The 13793-nt window shown below is 45.1% G+C and overlaps 1 protein-coding gene across 2 annotated transcripts in view; it reads left to right on the forward strand.

Annotated features, from left to right (window-relative positions):
• The first annotated feature begins 8122 nt into the window (after window positions 1–8122).
• The window catches only part of TMX3 (thioredoxin related transmembrane protein 3), a 33220-nt gene continuing 27549 nt past the window's right edge, over window positions 8123–13793 (forward strand). The window contains exons 1-3 of one of the 2 annotated variants that reach the window (XM_049782179.1): window positions 8123–8325; window positions 9254–9308; window positions 13129–13168. In XM_049782179.1, coding sequence (XP_049638136.1) covers window positions 8274–8325; window positions 9254–9308; window positions 13129–13168 — 147 coding nt within the window. In that variant the 5' untranslated portion in view covers window positions 8123–8273. Of the gene's footprint in view, window positions 8326–9253; window positions 9313–13102; window positions 13169–13793 lie in introns of both variants that reach the window. The other variant, XM_049782180.1, reaches the window with a different exon arrangement.

Raw genomic sequence — 13793 nt, forward strand, 5'->3', positions numbered from 1 at the left:
TGACCTTCTGCATGCAAGGAAAATGCTTTACCTCCATGCTATCTTTCCGGCCCAGTTAATGGGTATATTAAGTCTATTAAAATCCTGGATCTATACACAAAACAAGAAGCATTTGATGTGCTAAAATTAGTCAAGATAGGAGGAATATTCCTGTGGGTTGTTATTGATTCTCTTGGTGTAGCTATACAAATCATCATATTGATGAATTAAATATTAAATATTAAATTTATAATTTGAAATAGATTTTCTGACTCAAGAAAATAGCTTCTAAATATGACGGCTAGTCACATGAAGACATACATAGCTTCAAGATTAAGCTATGGTGAAGATTTAGGAATTCCTCTGAGTTGGTGTAGGACCTAGAAATATGGCTCCAAACAATTTTATTACAAGCTCAGGTAAAGACATCTCCCCAGAAGTGAACAACCTACTTAACTGAAATATTCCATCATTGAGAGGGCAGCAGCCTCAGAAGACATTAGAAGAAAATATGTTTTATGGAAAAAATAGAAGCGTGAGGTTTTTATGTTTCTATATTTGCAACAGGTAAGAATATCATTAGAACAATATCCTGGGGCTCAACTTCAACTATAAAAGAATTCATTTACATGATGGTTTACATTTCATATTTTGTGTTAAGACATCTAAGAGAAACTTTAGTTGATTGCATTCATAAATAGAAATTTTACTTTCTTGAAGCTCTTCAAGAATTCCCAATATTCTAACCAAACCTCAAATAGAAGTTGGATAGCATGGCAGTGAAGTATTTTAAAAAACGTTTTGAAGAAATAAACATCATTTGGGGGGGGGGGCAACACCAGGAAGTGTTCCAGGGTTCCATGCTCAGAAATTACTGCTGGCAGGCTCAGTGGTTAAGGAATGCCAAGATTGAACCTAGTCAGTTGCAGCAAGGCAAATGCTCTCCCCCCTGTGCTATTGCTTTGGCCCAAGTAGAGCATCTTTTTTGTTTGTTTGTTTGTTTTTAGGTCACACCCGGCAGGGGTTACTCCTGGCTCTACACTCAGAAATCGCTCCTGGCAGGCACGGGGGACCATATGGGATGCCGGGATTTGAACCATCGTCCTTCTATATGCAAGGCAAACGCCTTACCTTCATGCTATCTTTCTGGCCCCCCAAGTAGAGCATCTTACAAAAAGATCCTTGTGTCTATTCTTTTCTAAAGTGCCTTCTCATGTGATTTCCCATTAATTTAAATATTTGCTTGATATTTTTAATTGAAAAAAACTTTGCTTTTGTTTTTGGAGCACACCCAGTGGTGTTCAGGGGTTACTCCTGTATCTGTGCTCAGAAATTGTTCCTGGCAGGCTCAGGGACCATATGGGATTCTGATTCAAACCCTGGTCTATCCCAGGCTGGCAGTGTGCAAGGCAAATACCCTACTGCTGTGCTATAGCTCCAGCCCCCATTTTTAATTGAATTTTTAATCACTTCTCTAGAAATATTTACTGCACATAACCATTGCAACTCTACTGCTTGTATTTTCACTTCCTTGATGGAATCATTCAATATATTTGGTATATATGAGTGTGTAATGTATCTAAATAACTGCACTTTCTTTTGGGCTAGCAAACTCTGTATGTGATTCTTTTCTAGGGCTTAGTACTCTGTATATGCTCAAATATTTTTGTAAAGGGTTTACTTTTTATGACTTCTTTTTCCTTATTGTCTTTGCTACTGGACTTTTTTAGTCCATGAAGTAAGATTTGGATCAAATTGCTTTGATGTAGAGCTATTAAATTGGCTCTCACTATGATCTTTCCTTTAATTTTTTTCCAGTGTCAAAAAACTAGTTAAAACATTTAAATATTTTAAACTTTAAAAAAAATCTTAAAAATATTAAAACTTTTTAACCTTTTTATTTTTGGTTTTTGGGCCACACCTGGTGATGCCCAGGGGTTACTCCTGGCTATGTGCTCAGAAATTGGTCCTGACTTGTGGGAGCATATGGGATGCAGGGCATCAAACCATGGTCTGTCCTAGGTAAGTGCATGTAAGGCAAATGCCCTACCACTTGTGCCATAATAAACTTCTAAAATTTGTCTCTTTACAATTATTTTTAGGGGGGTTCAGACACACCAGCAGCACTCAGCAGTTCAGACACACCAGCAGCTACTCCTGGCTCTACGCTCATCAATTGCCCCCAACAGGCTTGGGGAACCATATGGGATGATGGGATTCCAGCCATCGTCCTTCTGCATCAAGATGAACACCCTACTGCTGTGATATCTCTCTAACCCTCTTTACAATTATTTTTAAGACCTGTCATTTATATCTATGGAATGGCAAAGCTAGTTACTTTGGTAAGTGCTAATAATTTGCATGAGCCCCCCCTTTTTTTACATTTTACAACTCAGATTGGTTTTATCTAGCCAGAATGTGTTTCTTTCCTTCCAATGTTTACCCCTTTATTTATTTTCCTACACAGTAAAGGGCATTCAGTGTAACATTTATTTTCTTGGGTGAGGGCATTGCTTGAGGCTGCACTTGGCACTCCTGCAATGTGTTCTGAAATTAATCCTGGAAGTATTCAGAGGACCAGGAGGTGCTAGGAACCAACCCAGGCCTCCTGTATGCAATGCTTATACTCCTATGCACTGAAAGAGAGAAAGAGAGAGAGAGAGAGAGAGAGAGAGAGAGAGTGAGAGAGAGAGACAGAGAGAGGCAGAGAAAGAGACAGAGAGAGACAGAGAAAGAGACAGAAAATATCTACCCCAGAGGCAGACAGTGGGGAGGGTGGGAGAAAAACTAGTAACATTGGTGGTGGGAAAGGTGCCCTGGTGAAGGGTTGGTGGACATTATATGAGTGAGACTCATTTATGAACAACTTTGTAATTATTGTGTTTAAATAAAACATTAAAAATAAAAAAAATTCTTCAGCATTTAGCATAACTATTATATAAGGCTCTAACTAGAAAATAAACAATTCAGAGGAACAGTATTATAATATGACACCCAGTCATTAACCCAAAACAAAGGCATTCCCCCAACTTCCTCTTTCCCTTCTACTTATCCTTTTGATATGTAAAAGTCCACCTGGATCTTACCCTACCCTTCCCAGACAGGATGATTTGTTATTGGTTTAATTAAGGAAGGTCAGTCTGCACTGAGACCAGGAGAGGAGAAACCACTGATTCCATGACTCTGTCCTGTCTAGCTTGGTTTATTAATTCTTCCTGGCTACCCTCCCTGCTTCAGACCCATATGCTTGGGACTAGCATGGACATTTATTTTACACAGATTCTTGCCTGGTGCAAAACCCAGAGCTGGCCATGAGACATAGTTTTCATTTTGGGCAAAGACTTGAGTCCGTTGAAGGCAGGGAGTTGGCAAGTCAACCTGATCTCAGAATTACTGGCTGGAAAAGTGGCCCAAAATGCTGAAGAGGGACTCTCATACAGGAGATCCAGGCAATGCACATTTTCCTATGCTCAGAGCACCTCTGGGAGTGACTGCTATGGCCTTAGCCTAGCCAGATGTGGCCCAGCCACCTAGAAGGAACCCCCCAAATTAGTTGATGGAATTACAAAATAGCTCAGGAGACAAAGCCTAGTCACTACTCAATAGTTCTGGAAACTGGCTCTGGAGGGTCATCAGGCTGCCGGTAACAGGAAAACTTGGAATTCTCCAGAAAAAATGCATTTAATAAAATGCATTTTATTAATTTATATTCACTTTTCATCACTGATTTATTTTTTAGCACTTTAAGATGATCTAAAACCAGTGACATAATGTACAAATTATATAAATTACATTGTTACATATGTACAGTTAAGAATATCTTTAAGTTTTAATAGAAATTAGAAATGTTATCTTGGGGGCTGGAATGATAGCATAGCAGTAAGGCATTTGCCTTGCACGTGGCCAACACAGGATGGACCATGTTTCGAATTCCGGCATCCCATATGGTCTCCCGAGCCTTCCAGGAGCGATTTCTGAACACAGAGCCAGGAGTAACCCCTGAGCACCACTGGGTGTGACCCCAAAAAAAAAAAAAAAAAGCTAACTTAGGGGCCAGAGAGATAGCACAGTGGCAGCATATTTGCTTTGCAAGCAGCTGATCCAGGGTGGATGGTGGTTCAAATCCCGGCATCCCATATGGTCCCCCATGCCTACCAGGAACAATTTCTGAATGCAGAGCCAGGAGTAATCCCTGAGCACTGCTGGGTGTGACCCAAAAACAAACAAACAAAAAAGATATATTAACTTAATTCTTACTTTCTAGCAGTTTATTGAGGGACAAATAGCAACATATTGATTTTGATTATCTACTTAACTGACTTCTATTTGCAATATTTATATATAATACATAGTTACTGAGATTTTTGTGTTCCATATGGTAGAAATATAATGTATACTTAACATTTACTGTATACATTACCTCGTTTTATAAAACCTCATCCAAAATATTTTTCAATATTCCAATTTCCTCTAGTTGAATAACAGGCCCATATAACCAGGGTTTTCCAGATATACTTAACACTTTTATAGTATCTGACTCAAATAGCAGCTTTAAAATCTAAGTGGAGGCTGGAATCATAGTACCACAGGTTGGAAGCAGCCTTGCACATAACCAACTCAGAGTTTGATTATGGTCAGTCCCCTATACATTATCTCTGAGCACAGAGCTAGGAGTTAGTCCTGTGCACTGCAGGATTAGGCTTAAATTTTTTTTATATTAAGTTGAAGGGCTGGATTATCAGCACAGCAAGTAGGGCATTTGCCTTGCATGTATCAACCTGGGTTTGATCCACAACATTCTATGTGGTTCCCTGAGCCCTCCAAGAGTGATTCCTGAGTGCAGAGTTAGGAAGTAACCCTTGAGCACTGCCAGTTTTGTGTTCCCCAAACAAATAATAATATTAAGTTGAAATGAAATTTAGTAAATGGCATAATCCTTAGCCATATTTCGTGGGCTCAACTGGCATGTGTGGATGGCGATTTCACCATCCACCACCACCACCACCCCTTGAATGCTGTTGGCCTCTACATGCCAACTTAAGCTGCAAACAAATTCTAACAATTCTACATGGCAAAGTTCTGGAATAGAGGAGAATGTGCGCCCCCCCCCCCCACCAAGAAAAAAGCTATCCTTGAAGCTATCTTCAAAGATTTCAGTTTTTCTATGAACCTACATAGATCTATTACTTGAAAGGAAAAGCCTATTGAAAATAAATTGCAGAAGTCGAGATAGTATGATGGGTAGGTGCTTGCCTTGCATGTGACTGATCCAGGTTCCATCCCCAGTACCCCACATGATTATCCCCATTCCACATCCAACAGTGGTGACCCCTGAGTGTAGAAGCAAGAGTAAGTATAGACAGATATAGTTGAAAACACATAAACAAACCAAACATTTTGCAAGGATCAACTAATACAAAAGTTCAGGTGCTTGCCTTGCACAAAAGAGTTGAGCTCTGACCCCACCCACTGGCATCTCATATGGTCCCCCCAGCCTTGTCAGGAGTGGCCCCTGAGCATAGAGCCAGGAGCAAGCCCTAAGCAATACTGGCTGTGCCCCCCCCTGATAAAAAATAAAGTAGAATGGCGATATAAATGTAAAAATAGAAAATACACTAATACTAGCGAACTGAACTGACCATGAAGATTCATCAATAGATGGTACTCAAGTATCATCTGGGTATCAAATTACCATCTAAAAAGTCCAGGCTAGCTCCTTAGGGAACTGTCTCATGTCCTCTCTGGTTAGGGGAGAGAAGGTGAGTTGAGACAGAAATTGAACCACAGATGATGGAAGCATTGGCACATAGTTGAAATCTGTGAACTTTATTTTCACTGAAAAGAGGACTGCATTCAAAGATCATCCATTGATCCACAAATTAGAGTGAGAATGGAGGAAGAGAAAACAGGTTTTGAGTCAGTGTAGGAGGCTCTTTCAACTCAACAAAAGAAGAAGAGATGCTGATCCGGGTCAGAGCTGGGGCAATAAAGGGAGCAGATCTGGGCACTATGAACAATAAAAGCAGGATGTGATAGGTGAGTGTTGAGTGGAAAACATCATGTCACGAGGCAAAATCCTCAAGCCACTAAAGTAGTTGCATGCTTAGACAGCAATAAGGTAAAGGCAAAAAAGTGACAAAAGAGCAGAATGTCCTTCGTGGGCAGGGAGAAGTTCTGAGATCACCTAGTAGAAAAAGAACAGTTTCGGCTTTCTACTCCAAGACTGGTTCTTCAGTTTTAGTAATGGAGAGAACTGGTACCCCATAAACCCTCCTTTATAAATATGTCCTATTTTGAAAAATCATGAAAAGATTAACCATTTATATGTGGTTTAAGCTCTTAGAATAATTAACTGAAAAAGGAAAAAAAAGAAGTAAAATAAACAGCTCATATCTGAATCCTACTGGCCAGCACTGGTTAGGAGGGGATGTGCTTAAATGCAGATAATATCACTCATAAATAAGGAATGGCTGGATGTTAGGATTCTGCCTGTAGGAACTCTGAGCATGTGGTAAAATCAGCCAGCATTATAATCTATTTTTGTTCTCATGGAAATTCAATAATCATTATTAAAAATTCTCTGCTAACTTGTCCCGTGAGTACAAATTTCAACTAAGTCAGATGATCTTTGCAGAAATTAGGTATAGACCTCTATTGCTTTTATCCATTTAATTTGGGGGCCATACACGGTGGTGTTTAGGACTGACTCCTTGCAAGACTCAAGTAAATATATTGGATGCCACAGACTCAACCTGGGTCAGCCATGTGCCAGGCAAATACCATGTCCATTGTACCATCTCTCTAGTCACTATATTGCTTTTATTTTATTTTATTTTGGTTTTGGGGTCACACCCAGTGATGCATAGGGGTTACACCTGGCTATGTACTCAGATATTGCTCATGGCTTGGGGGACCATATGGGACACTGAGAGTCGAACCCAGGTTCATCCTGGGTCAGCCACTTGTAGGCCAAACGCCCTACCGCTGTTCTACACTCTGGCTCACTATATTGATTTTAGAAGTCATTTTTTTCATTGCTTAGTAATCAGAAACATCCAAGTTTTGTTTGTTTGTTTGGTGTTTGGGGCCACACCCTGTAATGCTCAGGGTTGACCTCTGACTGCATTCAGTGATCACTCCTGATGGGACCAGGGGGACTAACTATATAGGATGCCGGGGATCAAACCTGATTTAGCTGCTTGCAAGGCAAGTGCCCTTCTTACAGTGTTCTCTGGACCTAGAGCAAAGCATTTTAGAATGACGACTTAAAAATAATCAGAAAATGGAAAATTATCCTAAAAAAAAATCCTATGATCACTTCTCTATGTTTGATTTTTTTGAGCCACAGCCAGCGCTGAGCTTAGGGGTCACTCCTGGAGATGTGGGGCAGTACTTTAACCCCTATTATTATATTCATAAATCTATAATAGTCATTACTATATATCTCAGCCCCTTTTCTCGGTGCCCAAGAGTTTTTTAAATGGAAACTCCTTTAGGTGATTAAATTACTGCACATAGTAATATAAGATATATTACTATATATATGATCTCTCTATCCTTACATATATCTATATATCAGTCCCCCTTTTCCCATACCCAAGAAAATTTTAAAAGGCTGCTCCTTTAGGTAGCCAACATCACTATCTATAGTAATGCCTATGTATTCCTATAGTGTTTTTTACTATATTTACCACATGATATATGTAATATAATATATATTATTGATATATTATATCAATACATAATAATATATTATACGATATATTATTATATGTCATATATAATAATACTATATAATAGTATATTTATATAGCATATATATATACTATATAATATAAAAACTCTACAGTAATAACTGTATTACCATAATAGATCTTCCTATCTCCACTATATACCTCATAGATTACACTCTCTAGCTCTCAGCCTCTCTCCCCCAGGTCCAGGTCCAGGCGATTTCCAGGGGGCCCTGCAAAAAGCCAAGCCCTTTATGCAAAAAACCCTCTCCGGGTAGCCAGGAGCCCCGCGGACCCGGGAGGAGCCTACTGGGTTCCCACGCCCGGGCCAGGGCCAAGGCTGGGGCCGAGTTGAGCTACTGCGCCTGCGCCGGGGCCTCCGCGCGTGCGCAGAGAGGCGGCGCGGAGGGTGCGGTGCGGGAACCCCGGGCCGGTTCCGCCCCGTCCGCGGCTCCAGCGCCCTTTTGCTTCCTTTTCCGGGCGGGCGGGTGCCTGTCGCGGCTCCCCTGCACGTCGCCCTGCCCAGCCTGGCTCGGCTCGGCTCTCGTCTCCTGCGGCGACATGGCAGCCAGGACGCGCGGGCCCGCGCTGCGACTCAGCCTCTGCGCCGCGGGTAAGGGCGCCGCGGGCTGCGGGGCGCGCTCGGGTCCGGGTCCGAGTCCGGGTCCCGCCCCAGCGAGGTCCCCTTCTTTGCTACCCGGGGATCGGGGTTTGCTGGCTGCAGCGCGCCCGTGCCAAGGGCAGCTCATGGTCAGGCGGCGGCTCCCCAGACCTAGAAGGGCCTAGAGGGCTTTCTTCAGGCGCCCCCAATGCTGCAGCCCCCGGGGTTTGGGGGTTCACTCCTGAAGCCTGGCAGGCCCCCGCAATTGCACCTCATGATGATGCAGAGTTGGGGGTCCATGATAGGCTCTCCTTGCAAGCACCCGCATCCCCAGCGCCTCCCTCCCTCCCTGTTGTGCACCCCCTCCCCCCCTGGGGCCTACCCAAGACTAGAACCGAATTGGGGGTGCTTTCGCCCTGTCGGTGGACCTTGGGATGACGAGGTGCAGGGGATGCTGATGCTTCTCGAGTTAGAGAGAGGAAACCTTGCAAGGAGGGTTTCTGACCCTGCCTGTCCCCCCTATCCTAGTCCCCCAAAGTGGCTTGGGCTGGAGGGCTCTAGGCTGCTGGGCCAGGCAGGTTGGGGCTCCCTTTCTGGTCCCCCAAGGGACCTACCTTTCTCCCCTCCCTGCTGCATATTTTTTTTCTCCCCAAGCCAGCCTCCAATCCATCTTCCCCCACGCCGGTTGGGTAAAAGGTTATAAAAGAAACCTGTTGGTTAATAAACAGGCTGCGAGCATCATCTTATTGGCTACCCCATGAGGAGAGGGAAGGGTTGTTAAAATAAAAACATCAGTCACTTTCTCTCTTGGTGACTAAGCATGAAGTCCCTGACCCAGAAGACACCCCCACGTCACGTCACACGTGTGCAGTTTTCCTCTCATTGTGATTGTAATTTTTTTTTTTTTACCCTTGTTCTTTTTATATTTTCTTTCTTCCAGCGGTTTTATTTGGCTTGGCTTCCAGTAAAGGAATCGTGGAAGATTTAGATGACTCGTGAGTATCCTTAGGCTTTTGGGGGGGCCGTCTCAGTGGTTTCTTTCAACCAAGCTGGGGCGGGGTTCCTTCCTCTGGGTACTTGCAGGAAAGGAACCATCTAGAAAGAGACTAATGAGTAGTACCAGTTTCTTTCCGGAAGTTGTGACAAGTGCTGGGCATGCTAGAAGTGTGCCCTAAAGATAATCTGTGGTATGATTTCTCACCTAGGGCCCATATGCAGTAGGTGGGGTTGACCTGGGGCTCCAGGAAGGCCTTCCTGAGAAAGGAGAATCTTTCATTTCTCCGAGGCCTGGCCACAGGTGATTAAGAGACCTTTCCCTACAGGCCTCCGGGGACCTCAGACTGCCCCTCATGCAGACTCTGAGGACCTGTTGTGATAGCCTCGGTCCCAGGGCCAGCCTGTCATGGGGCATCTCTGCCCTCTTAATCTAGAGACATCTTATGGAAGACCTTACAAGTTCTAGATACCTGCTGGCCCCTCTGTGCTTTTTACCCCAAGTCTTTTTTTTTTCTCCCTCCCCAGAGTCCTACACTGAAGCAAAAGTGATGTTCACCTGTGTCTGGCACTTCAACCCTGAGGCTGGATGCTTTGAGTGTCCAGCCTCTATTATTTTTTAATTAAAAGCAGATTTATGGGTCAGAGTGATAACACAGCAGTAGGGCGTTTACCTTGAACACAGCTGACCTGGGACAGACCCAGGTTTGATCCCCATTATCCCATATGAGCCTGCCAGGAGTGTTTCTGAGTGCCGAGCCAGGTGTAACGCTTGAGTGCAGCCAGGTGTGGCCCCAAACCAACCAACCAAACAAAAAGAACCCAGATTTTATTAGGAGGTACTGCAGAAGGAGAGGGAGAAGAGAAGAAAAAATGAGAGCAACATGCTAGAGAGAACTCGCACGGGCTTTCCCAAAGATGGGAGAGACCCAGGACACAGCCCAGCAAGAAAGTGAGAAAGGCCACTTTTTAGGAGGGGAGAAGTGGAAGACACGAGCCCAAGAGCACTGTGTGTGAATTTAGTTCCAAGGAGTACTCATGCAGGCTGACACTGTGCCCCTTCCCTTGAAACATAGAATCTCGGGGTGCCTGTCCTTGTCATGGTAGCCTTCTTCTGGGACTTGCCTGGTCCACACAGTTCGAACCTCTGCCTTTCCCCGCTGGGCTCCTTTTTACTGACCAAGACCAGCGACTCAGAGGGGCAGAAACTGGAAGGTTTCATTGCCCCTTTAGCCATCCTCTGCTGCCAGAGTGTATGCAGGGGGTGTGACTCTGATTCTGGGAGCTCCTCTGTTTACCCTAACGTACTCTCCGGGACTCCCTAGGCAGCTGTCTCTGATAGAACATACATATAGCAAAAGAGCGCACATATAGCAATGTCCTAGGTGTCATTTCTATAGACTTGATTTTCAGAAACAGTTTCCTGTCACTGCAGCACCTACAGGGCCACTATGCAGAGCTTGCTATAATCCTCTACCCGTCCTCCTGGCAGCTCCTTGGGCTCCAGGGGCGGGAATGAGGCACCCCAAGAGATGAGGCCCTTGAGTGAGCTTTGAGCTCTGCCTTCTCGACCTCCCCATCACCATTTTTCCTCCTTCCTGGCTAGTCTCAGCCAATCAGTGACATCTACGTGTGAAGATCACCTATGGGTTTCTGGTTGGGAACAGATAGCCACACCCCCAGCCAGGCCCAGACTGCTTGTGGTGGATGCGGAAACTGGGCCCACATTCCCGCAACCCAGAGCAGAACTTTCACTTGTGTCTCAGCATCTGTGACACAGGTTTGCAGCCGATGAGCTTGATGCTGTGATGCTGGGACATCAGTTTGAACAACATCAGTTGTTCAGCCATGAGGTGCCCAGTGGCCCACAGGGTGCAGCATCTGGCGGGGATATACCCTGCCACACCCTCCTCTCCTTTAATCTAGGACTAGCCCAGGTCCTGGACTCAACCTCTTGAGTCTGAGGATCTTGTCCCCATCAGGGGCTGGAGATTCTGTATTCCAGCCACTTTAGCTGAGAGTTGGGACAGTCATACCTTCTGGGACTCAGTGCCCGGGTCTGGTGGCTGTGCAGTCCTGTGCCAGCATAGAAGGCTGAGCAAGGTGCCCACTGAGCTCTCCAGGTCTGTCAGTCCTCCTACCCACACATGATATAGGCTGGACAGGCTTGCCCACTTCCTCACCTTTCTTTGTTTTATTTATATTTTTGCTGTGTGTGTGTTTTGTATTTTTTGACCACCCAGTGGTAGTCGGTTAAGCCTGATTCTATGCTCAGGAATCATTCTGAGCGGTGCTCAGGGGACCCTGTGGGATGTGGGGGAATTGAACCCTGATCATCTGTGATCAGGTCAAGTTCTCTCCCTGCTGTGCTATTGCTCTTGGTTTAAGCTCCACAACTCAGCTGTGCTCAGGGCTGCTCCTTGCTCTGTCCTCATGACTCATTCCCAGGAGGGTTTCAAGCACCCTAAGGTACTGGGGCTCAGTCTTCTGGCAGGCTGTGATCCCTTTCTGCACCACTGGGCCTCTCTCTGCTCTATCCTCCAGCCTGCCATGTCATCCTCCATGCATGCATGCAGTCAGGGTGCCGTCATGCAACCATCTCGAGAAGCTATTTGGAGGACAGAACTTTCCTACCTGCCAGCTCCCAGGGGCTCTCTTCTCCTGAGCCCTGTCTCAGCTGCCCTGCTTAGCCTTCAGGGAAAGCCAGAGCGCTCATTGGCTATTTCCCTCTCCATAGCCTTCTCCATCCTGGCACTGGGAGGTCTTGGGTGTCTGGGGTTCCTGTCATGGTAGGTGGCTCATTCCCTCAGCCCTCAGCGCTGCAGGCCTGACCAGATGCAGTGTTTGGTGCTCTGCCTCCTCCTCTCCCACTTGCCCCTGTGCCCCCATCTTGCCTGTCTAGTTTGTGGGTTCCTTGGTGGTGATGAATGGTCTCAGCTATACTTTCAGTGTTCCCTGCATGCCTCTCCATGACCCCATAATCACACGCCTACCTATTCTTGGTTTTAGAAGGCCAGGGCGTTGGAATAGGCTCCTTGTGCAGGACTCCTGGTTTCTGCTCTGCTGAGAACAGCCCTTTTTGGAGAGCCCCAGGATGAATTAGATGGGGAGGCCCTTTGCACACGTCAGGCCCTGCACCTAAATGAAGTTCTTGGGCATAGTCTGGGAGATTATATGCCTTCTTGTTCCTGAGCGGGTCATTGCTGGCAACCTCTCCTATGCGAGCAGGCCATTGCAGGCACAACCTCTTGTTTTTGAGCAGGTCACTTTTGGCACTTTGTATCTCTCTGGCCCCTGCAGTGAGAACATGACTCAGCTATATCAGACCTGTTTGGCCACTGATGCTGTCCTGTCCTCCTTTGAGTCTGTCATCAAGGTTACCATACCTTTGGGGCCCCCAGCAGTTGGTCCAGCTAAACAACAGCAGGTCTCAGAGCCTTTAGCTATCAGGCCCCTGAGAGGCAATTTGGGAGCCTCAGCTCAGTGGCATGTCTGGGGCAGGGGCTACCAGACCTAGTGGATAGAGCAGTTCTGGGCTCTAGGGACAAGCAGGGCACACATGGGTACCAGGCAGGATCTTGTAAGCTGGGTTGGGTCTCTCCCATCCTGGGAATAACCCACAGTCTCTAGACAGCAGGGACTAACCTGTTGATTGCAGGGTAGTGGAGGGTGATATTGGTCAGTCTGTGTATGGAAATTTCAAGAGAATCTGTCTCATGTCTTTCCCTATGATTATCAGTAGTCACCTGTACTAGTGGATGTAAGTGAAAACTAGTGAAAACAAGCACAAAAGCAGACTTCTTTTTTCTTTTTTCTCCATAGGTTTAAAGATAGTCGGAAAAGCGACATTTGGCTTGTGGATGTGAGTATGTGAATTTTATGCTAAGTATCCATCCTTAACTGTTGGGTATGAATTTCTCTTCTTCTCTACCCCAGAATGATACTAATGCTTATGTCTATGACTAAGTTTGTTTTCCTGGGTTATTGGCATTTAAAAAAAAATAATAAAATGAATCATAGGTCTTGAGTTTGTTTTATTAGGGTACCTGTAACATTAGGAAACAAAAGGCATCTTTTTTTCATGAAGGTATGGCAATTTTTTAGAGCATGTAATTTGGGGAAACCAAGGCTCCAACCCCGGCTAGCTGGTGACAGGGAGGAGGTCTGTGCATTGATTCAGTTGAGTTAGGCTGACTTGTCATTTTGCCACATTTGAGCCATCATCTCATGGCCTCTCTCTCCACTGGAATCCTACTAAATTGTAAGTTTTGTTCCAGAGGTAGATCCTTTTCCATGAATGTTCAAGAGATGTGCTTTATGTTTGTACATTTGATGGGGACAGTTTATATTGAACATGGACAGACATTGGAACAAAAGGCTTTTTGTGTTTTGGGGAGGCTATACCTAGTGGTGCTCAGAGGTTGGTTACTCCAGGTTCTGCCCTCAGAAATCACTACTGGCAGGCTCTTTTGGAGGGGAAGGGCTCT

Source organism: Suncus etruscus, chromosome 10 (genome assembly GCF_024139225.1).
Source record: "Suncus etruscus isolate mSunEtr1 chromosome 10, mSunEtr1.pri.cur, whole genome shotgun sequence".
Lineage (NCBI taxonomy): Eukaryota > Metazoa > Chordata > Mammalia > Eulipotyphla > Soricidae > Suncus > Suncus etruscus.